Source organism: Diceros bicornis, chromosome 5 (genome assembly GCF_020826845.1).
Source record: "Diceros bicornis minor isolate mBicDic1 chromosome 5, mDicBic1.mat.cur, whole genome shotgun sequence".
NCBI classification, from domain to species: Eukaryota; Metazoa; Chordata; class Mammalia; order Perissodactyla; family Rhinocerotidae; genus Diceros; species Diceros bicornis.
Window position 1 is genome coordinate 53,239,301 of NC_080744.1, and position 9,059 is coordinate 53,248,359.

Below are 9,059 nucleotides of genomic sequence, written 5' to 3' on the forward strand. Positions count from 1 at the left end.
TTTAGAGGGAGAAACAGCTGTCCAGTGGATGGCTCAAAAGTGGTCATGCCATAACTCTTTTCTTCTCCCCCCAAATATTCTACAGGGAGGCTATCCTTTAGGGGGAGGGAAGAAAAAGCAGATCCTTGCTCTCTCCGACTGATTATCCATTATGTAATCAAAGTGCTCTTTCTAAAATGCAATTTTTATCAAGGCATTCATCTACTTAAAATAATTCAATGACTCACCATTGCTATGGAATAAAACTTGTAGCATGGTTTACCCAGGCCCAGAGCCCCATTGTCATCTATATCTGGTTATACTTTCAGATCCAGTACCACACTGTACTCTCCTCCATGCTTTGCACAGGCTATTACCACCGCTTGTGATGGCCCTGTCTCCGTCGTCACTTACCTGCCCTTCAGGTATCATCTTGTATATCCCACTTCTTCTCCAAGAAGCCTTAATACTAGGTGAGATGCCTCTCCTATGGAGTCCCTTCATGCTTTCATATCTGAATAAGCCACACTATATTGCAATTGCTTGTCTACTTGTTTTCCTTACTGTTCTATGAGCATCTTACTTATTTTTGTATCCCCAGTGCTTTAACATAGGACCTGAAACATAGCAGGTACTCCAAAAAAAAAAAGTACCTGCTATGTCGAATGAATGCATATATGAAGGAATGAGTGAATGACTGAGAGGTTGAAGTTGATGCCTGGCAGAGGAGGTGAAGGGAGAGCTCTTTCCATTACATGGCAGATTGCTTGGCCTTCCTAAGTGGGGAGGAGTGGAAGAGACAATAGCATAAGTCTTCCCACTCTTTTTGGTTCTTATCCTTTAGTGTTGGAGATGCTAAGCTGGACGAACCATGGAGTATAATTCAATGTGACAAAGCAGTCTTATATTTAAAAAAAAAAAAAAACTTTCAATTTTATTTTTTATGGGTGACCAAACAGAACTGTGCTTTTCATTCCGGTATTTCCTCTAAGAGCAATGGTTCAGTATTCAGTAACCCAGTGTCCACACCAACTTTACAGAATGTAACTACCATGAATAACAAGAATCAACTGTGTATTAATCTAAAAATCTGCAGAGGGTTAAAGACATCATCGGGGTGACTGGCCTCTTCCTCTTTCTGCCCTGCTGAACTGATCTCCATAAGAAGAGGGTCTAGAATGGCTTAGGCAGAAAGAGACTTGGGTTTGAATCTCAGGCCTGCCACTTACTAGCCATGTGACCTTGTTCACACTAAACCCTGCTTGCTATCTCATTTTCTTACGTGTAGAATGGGTGCAATACCTTTTTAAAATCCAATGCATCTCACAGGATCACACACGGAATCACATAGATCCTGTATGTGAAAAAACATTTTACACCCTCAAGTGCTATGCACATATAAAGTACAATATTCCTTTATAATTCCAAACATAAAATTAGGGAGTTTCACAGGGAAATGCGTGTAACACAATAAAGACCTCATGGTTAAAGGCTAACATCCTTCTCATATTCCAGATTTCACTGGAAAAAGCCAAGAATGCAGAGACAAAATCACACTGAAGTTAAATTGTGCAGTTACAAAGGACATATAAACACAAATGAATTGATTGAACCAATTTGGGAATAAATAAGTGAATAATAATGACCCGCCCTTTCCCTGATCTTCCCCTACGGCCCCCCTGGTTTAGTCCAGCTAGATTCACTGAGCACTGAACTAGCCAAAGGGGCCATGAGCTGAATTCTCAGTAGCCCACAGGCAAGCCCAAGGAAAAGAGAGGAAAGCTGCCATGTTCACATCTGCCTCCATCCTTCCCTCATCTGCTTGAGGCACCACAGCGAGCGCTCTTACATCCCAAACCCCCAGCCTCCTAGAAGTTCTGCCTACAGACTTGATTCCCCAGAGAGATTCTCATCCCAGCATCCCTCTAAATGCACTCTAAGAAAAATCAGGGAGACAAAATTTTACTTAGCATTTAAAAGAATTCCTCACTTTTTTCCCCTCACAGGCTGAACTCCGCTTGATGAGTAAAGGTGGGAGAGACTACTGCAAAAGCCTTTTCTAAGCCCTGTAACTCCTGGGTCAACATCCTCAGCATCTCCAAAGAGCATCAGATGAAAACGGTGAGGTTTATGGGGTTTACTTCTATTGCCAGATAAAGTCAGAGTAAAGTATCAAACATTATCACTGACTCCAATGAATCTTACCTAATCAGGGTCTTCTCTCCTAAGGAAACAGAAAAACCCAAGACATCGTTAAGCCAAATAGAGATTTATGTGTATAGCCTTCTGTTTCACCTCATTTCTAAGATATTTGTAAATCATTTGAAAAGATATCTAAATGTCCGAAACATATCTGTTGTTTTTATAGTGAAATGGCAGGTGGAGTAGGGGGCAAAAAAACTAGGGTCTTTGATATTGGTAATTTATCTTTCTGCATTGAAGTAGGAAAGGCCAACCTAAAAGGGCTAATATATGTCCTATGTTTTTCCAATTATTTTATTGAGGTCATAATGGTTTATAACATTGCATAATTGCAGGTGCACGTTATTATTTATCAGTTTCTGTAAAGATTGCTTTGTACTCACCACCAATAGTCTAATTTTCATCCATCACCATACGTATGTTCTATTTTTGACAAAGGTTTCAATTCCTAGGTCCTCTAACAGGTATACTCATATCAAATAGTGACTCTGCCTCACAGGCCATTCCCAAATCCTGCAAGTGATGCTAGAGAACTGTGGTTCTGTAATATCCTTAGAGCCAAGACTGAACTAAGATTCTGACATTCCCTAAGAGCAATCTTCTCCATCCTTTTGAGTCTGCTGAACAAGAGAAACCTCTGGATGGGAGGAAAGAGTGCCTATAATCAGAAACCCATTTTCTAAAGACTAACGTTCCATGTGTGACCATCACTCATGGAGGTAATTTTAAAATAGTCCTTTGATATCTCATCTCTGTCCCTTCTCCACTCTCACTGTGACATCTTCTCTTTTTGCCCCAGGCCTAATGGGGGCATCACAACAGCCACCTGGTTGCTGCTGGTCTCTGTATCCTCTCCTCACTACTCAAGGCAGAGAACCAGCAGCACAGGCATCACTTGGCAGCTGGTTAGGAACGCAGAATCTCAGGTCCCGCCCCCAGACCTGTTCAATCAGAAACTACACTTGAAGAAGATCCAGGGGATAAGTGAGCACATTAAAGTTTGAGAAGCACTGCTCTAAGCTGTCTGCACTAACAGCCAACAACCCCCTTTTCTGGTAAATCAATAGTCCTCAGCCTAGGAAGGCCCTAACAGGGCACTCCAAAATGCCCAGCATTCCTTCCCCTCTTCCTAGTATGCACACGGAGAACAGGCTGTTTTCTAGAGAACACAGGTACAGTGTCCTTCGCAGCATCCAGGACCCACTCAGTAAACACGTATCTCTTTCCTTGTATCTAGTCGCCACTCCCAACACCCTCACATCTCTTTCAGTCAGTCCCCTTCTGGTCATGCTCTCTCTTCCTCCCTGTATCTCAAATGGATCTTTTACTGAAGTGATTCACCAGGCTCTAATGTCAAAATTTCAGCTTTACAACTTCTTTGCTGGGTGAATTAGGAAAACTACGTAACTTCTCTAGGCCTCAGCTTCCTCCTCTGCCAATGAGGATGTTAACAAGATAGCTTCCCCTTGGGGCTGCTGTGGAAGCACTCGATTTGGTACTAGCTATCGCTAGTATCCACGCTCAGATCGAGACCTTTCCTCTGACTAGTGTAGTTTAGATACTTTGCCTCTCCTTTAAAGGACTGCAGCACTGGCAGGCCACGCCACACGACTTAGCACCTGATTGTCACTCTCCTGTAGGGATCTTTGTTTTGTGTTGTTGGTTTTGTCTCCTAACCTGGATCTTAAAAAAAACAAAAAGATGTAAGGATGGTTGTTGTTTTTGCAGATTGTGAAAGTAATTCATGGTCATTACAGGAAATATAGCCAGCCCTAGTGGTCTAGAGGTCAAGATTTGGCACTCCCACTGCCACAACCTGGGTCCATTTCCTCGTTAGGGAACCACACTGCCCGTCTGTTGGTTGTCATTCTGTGGTGGTTGCAAGCTGCTGTGATGCTGAAAGCTATGCCACCAGTGTTTCAAATACCAGCAGGGTCATCTATAGTGGACAGGTTTCAGCAGAGCTTCCAGACTAGACAGACTAGGAAGAAGGACCTGGCCACCCACTTCCAAAAAAATTGGCCATGAAAACCCTATGAACAGCAGCAGCGCATTGTCTGATAGTGCCAGAAGGTGAGAGGATGGTGCAAAAAGACCGGGCAGGGTTCCACTCTGCTGTATACAGGGTCGCTAGGAGTAGGAATCAACTTGATAGCACTAACAACAGGAACCAGAAATACAGAAAAATATAAAAAAAGAAATAACTCATCCATAATCTCACCACTAAGAGACAACAATTGTTAACATCTTAGAGTATTTCCTTCCAAACAAGTAGATCTTATGTTTCAGGAGGGCAAGGACCAAGTCTTAATCTTCTCAGAATTTTCCCTGACTTCCCCACACCCAGTGCCTCTCCACACCCCCAGAACCTAACCCAGCACAGTGCTGAGCACTTAGCAGCTGACAAACACATACTGTTCCTTAGCTGATTGATGTACTGATGTAAGTGGCTTGCCCCCGCACTTATGTGTGGCCTGTCTACATAGAGAAATAGGGACGTTGTCAGAGTTAGTGACAGAATTTGTTTGGTTCGAGCCGCTCTAAGTGTGCTCATATCTGGATCCTATGTGACTGCTGTTTGTGTTTGGTGGTGAAAGTGTGTTTCTGGTGGTGCCTCATATTTCTCTTTCAATGTACTCAGATTTCACATACCTACAGGAATGGTCATCCCGTGAATTTTATCAGCCCAGCCTGCGTAATACCGAAGGGTTTTGATGACCCCCTGCAAATCCACGTAAAAAGCTTGCAGGAACGGTTTGCCACCATTTAGGGATTCCATGGTCTGTAGGAAAAGAAATGGAGAGAACTTTCCAGTGATACACTAAATTTCTGGAGCAGAAGAAAACAGGAAGAGAGAGAATGAATGAATATGAATAGTGATGCATACCTGGTTAACTTTGATTTCCCAAATAAAAAGATTTTTGGTACTGCCAGTTTAGTTTAGTTTCCAGTAAAAACCACAACGAATATATATGTGCATGTTCTTGTGCCTGTGTGTTTCCAGGAACCACTATCCAAATCCATAAACACAACATTTCTTCAGCTGATGATAAAGAAATGTTCTGCTTGTCAAACTAGCTTCTGTTATATTAATGATCAGAGCTGCGTGGGGATTTTTTGGAGTCCACACCAGTAATCTGAATCCATAAAGAGGAGCAGGGACATGGGCTTTTATGCAACTGATGAGAAATAAAACGCTCTCCACAGCTGCCAAGACCCCTGCTGAGAAATGGAATATCCACGGCACACAGCGAGTTTATTTATTACCATCAAATAAACAAGATCTCCTCTAGGGAAGCTCATAATTTAACAACTTGAGGTCTGGTTTTTCGTAAATATTTATGTTAACAACCATTATCTATTAAGAGTGACGTATCTGGTCCATTTAATAAAAACAGAGATATTAAGCAGTTTTGATTATGAATGTTATTATTTTAACAACATGTTCCTAAACTGGATAATCTGTAACAAAAAGATTACAAATGAATACACTGAAATGAGAAAAGAGTATTCTGACTTGAAAAATATTAAAGGTGTTACAAGTTCAACAAATGAAATAAACAAAAACATGTTTATAATCTCACGTCCTCTATATGGACATTTTATAACACATACTGGTGGGAAAATTATTTGAGAGCTGACAAAACTAAAATTGAAATATTCTCCATTCAATGACATGAAAATAGTATTATTTACAGTGCAATTTATCCACTATGTATATAAGATGAAATTCATTTTAAAATATCACATTACTTATCACTGTATATTGGCTCACCTTTCTTAAAGGGAATCAAATTATTTCCCAGTACTTTTTAGAACATTTATGTGTCCATGAGATGGGCATTACATTCTCCATGCAGCTAGCATAGAGCCAAGGTCCACACAGCATAGAGTGAAGTAGAGTCAACAATCAGAACCTGGGCCACCTAAACAGTCCCTATGAGCTGCTGACACAGCCAAATCCATCTGAGAGCTGCCAGGCCCAGGCTTATTTTCAATTGTGTGTACCTGGATTCAGTACTAACTCCAGTTTTCTGGTCAGGAGCTCCCCTATATTCCAGAGGCTACCTCTTACTAAAACTCACTCCTTTCATGGCTTGGTGATATTTCAAAGTAGGAATCTCATTTAGGTGTGATGGGAAAAGGGACTTGATCACAGTGACACATATGTCAGAAAAAGGATGGCATCTGAATTTTATGACATGAAAATATAATTGCAGAAATAACTGCATCATCATCTGGTACATACTGTTCATCTAATGTTGTAAATATTGTATAGATTTAACTCAATTATACAGACAATTATAGACCATCAATGTGCACCCCAATGACCATTTATGTGCCAGGAACTGTGCTAGGATTACAAAAAAAAGAAGTAAAATATAATTTTCACTCTCAAAGAAATCATAATCCAGTGAAGAGACAAGCATATAGACCAGCATTCCCCAAGGTGTTCCAAAGAATTCAGGTTTGCCTGATATTGATAGGTTAGCCAGAAAAAGTTCTGAGGCTTGAACAAGTTTGAGAAACACTGAGTAGGGCTTTTCAGAGTCTTTTATATGCTCAGTGTCTTGTGAATTTCTAAGAAGGAGTTACTTCACCATGAAACACCTTTTTCACAATATGCGTAGACAACTCATTGGAACAGTATTCCTTGAAGAAGGAGATTAGAAAACGTTTTTTATAGACAAATAAATGTTACATATAGCTAGAGTTTCAAATCATCTCCATAAAGGACTCATTTTTGTTCCCATACTATGAACAGATCCCCAAGGGGGATGGTAGGAGGGAAGCGCCCTGGTAGAAGGGACACTGAGGAAGGTACTAACACTTCCCTCTCCCGAAGCAAGCCTGATAGTGACCTGTCTTCCCACGAAGAGAGTGGGATATAGTACTCACGATTTGAATGCCTTGTCTGAACAAGGCATTCCCCAACAAGGACGCCCTAAATATTAATTGATCAACCATGGGTCGTCCAGGTAGAGATCCCTGGAGTATAGCACAGACATTCCCAAATGCTTCCAGTTTCCAAAAAGTTTGTGTTCTCTAAGAAATTGGCTTTTATTTTAAAAACAACAACAACAAACTACTAGGAGAGGGGAAATTTCTTATGTGAGAAAATGATTGTTGTAGCGAAAGAAGGTTGCTGTCCCCTGCTATCTCTCCTTTCTATTGGTTCTAGAAAGCGACAGAAGAACAAAGGGAGCAGAAGTGTATGAGAGATCCATATCATGCCCTCTGCTTCTGACGGGTTTTCTTTAGTCAAGAGGGGTTAACTGCGGGGAGGTCAAAACCAGTCCTATTTGATTCTCAAATGAGTCATCTGGTATTGGTTTTCTGCAAGCAGCACGGTGACTCTCCCGCTGCCTAACTGTTTTTGTTTTGTTTTGTCGAGGGCGGGGGAAGGAAGGCAGGAAGGTCCTTACCAGTCAGGGGAAGCTACAGTTTTGTTCTTCAAAATTCAGTAAGAAGAGGCACTCAGATGGTCCTCCACTTCCCCATCCGATCCCAAAAGCCAAACATCTCTTTTTTCATACGTATTATGTACTCTTTAGCTTGCTCCCCAGGTCTGCTTCACATCATGTTTTCAGAAAGACTCAGGAATCTAAATCTCAGTGGAATGGTAAATTTGGGATAAAGACGATGTTTTCTTAGGCTACTTACTGCAAGAACTGTCCTGTCTCGTTCCACCAAGTCTGCAAGCTTATCCAACAGGCGTCCTCTTTCTGAAGCGTCCATCCTTCTCCACACTGACCCAAGAGAGAAAGCCAGGCGGGCTGCCTGCACTGCTTTGTCTATATCTGCCTGTTAGAGAGCAAGAGGCACCAGTGAAGAGAGAAAACACTCAAAATAAAGGAAGAACCATCTACTTTCACAAAAAAGGTGATGAATGAATGTCAGTGGTGTCTGGAGAGTGTAAGTTTGGTGCTCTGCTGTCTGAAGGCAGTTATTTCATAGGGAATCTTCTTCTAAGAAGGACATACCTTGTCTGCTTCTTGAACTTCACACACCTGTTCTCCTGTGGCTGGATTATAGACCGGGAACACTCTCCCACTCTCTGAGTTCTGCCACTCATTGTTAATAAAAATCTAAGGGAGGAGACAACAGAATGGGTTCAGTGAGACAGGCGATAGGAAGCCAGTCAACGGCAAAGTATTATGGAAGTACCATGTGCTAACACTTGTTCTATATGCTTGCTGGTGTATAATTAAAGCATAGAATTGGAAGAGTTACAAAAGACCCTTCAACGGTATGCAGTCCAGCCTCACCCTCAATTCAAGAATTTCCTTTATTATATCTTTACCTCAATGTCATCCAAAGATTAATAATAGTTCTTACCTTTAGGGAACCTGTCAACCAGTGAGAGAGTCAAACAAGGATGGAAGGACAGAGAGTCTCACATACTTACAAACCATACACTGAGGCCGAGAAAATATTTATCGATAGTCCAAGCTCTGGCCAATATCCAAAAGGGGTAAATTGTGGATCAAACTGACAGTCATCAAACCTTAGATACTAGTTTCTCTGTCAGAGGCAGAAGTGACTTCACAGGGAAACCTGAAGGTGCTCGAATAAGCATTCATCTAATTTATAGTCAGATCCTGAACTGAGCAATGACTCTGACCAAACTAACTGGTGAGTTAAAACAAGTTAATGTGTAAATCCAAGTTAGATGTTTTTTCCCTTTCCTGGGTAGGCTACATGGCTCAGCAAAGGGAAAAGGCCTATAACTTTCAAATTGGTCTCTCTAGGATTTCTTAAGACCTTTGGTTTCCTTATATAGGAAGCGGAGATTATACTAAAATGGCAAAGTGACTAATGGTTTAAGAAATTATTCAAGTCACTTTCTCAGAAAATTAGTAAGAAATGATTTAAAG

At 41.3% G+C, this 9,059-nt stretch overlaps 1 protein-coding gene across 1 annotated transcript in view; it reads right to left on the reverse strand.

Moving 5' to 3' along the window:
• The window catches only part of ALDH1A2 (aldehyde dehydrogenase 1 family member A2), a 53,404-nt gene extending 45,140 nt beyond the window's left edge, over nucleotides 1–8,264 (reverse strand). The window contains exons 1-3 of the mRNA XM_058540462.1: nucleotides 8,166–8,264; nucleotides 7,846–7,986; nucleotides 4,834–4,963 (exon numbers count right to left, since the gene is read on the reverse strand). Of these exons, the coding sequence (XP_058396445.1) occupies nucleotides 4,834–4,963; nucleotides 7,846–7,920 (205 nt within the window). The 5' untranslated portion in view covers nucleotides 7,921–7,986; nucleotides 8,166–8,264. The remainder of the gene's footprint in view (nucleotides 1–4,833; nucleotides 4,964–7,845; nucleotides 7,987–8,165) is intronic.
• Between the last annotated feature and the right edge of the window lie 795 nt (nucleotides 8,265–9,059).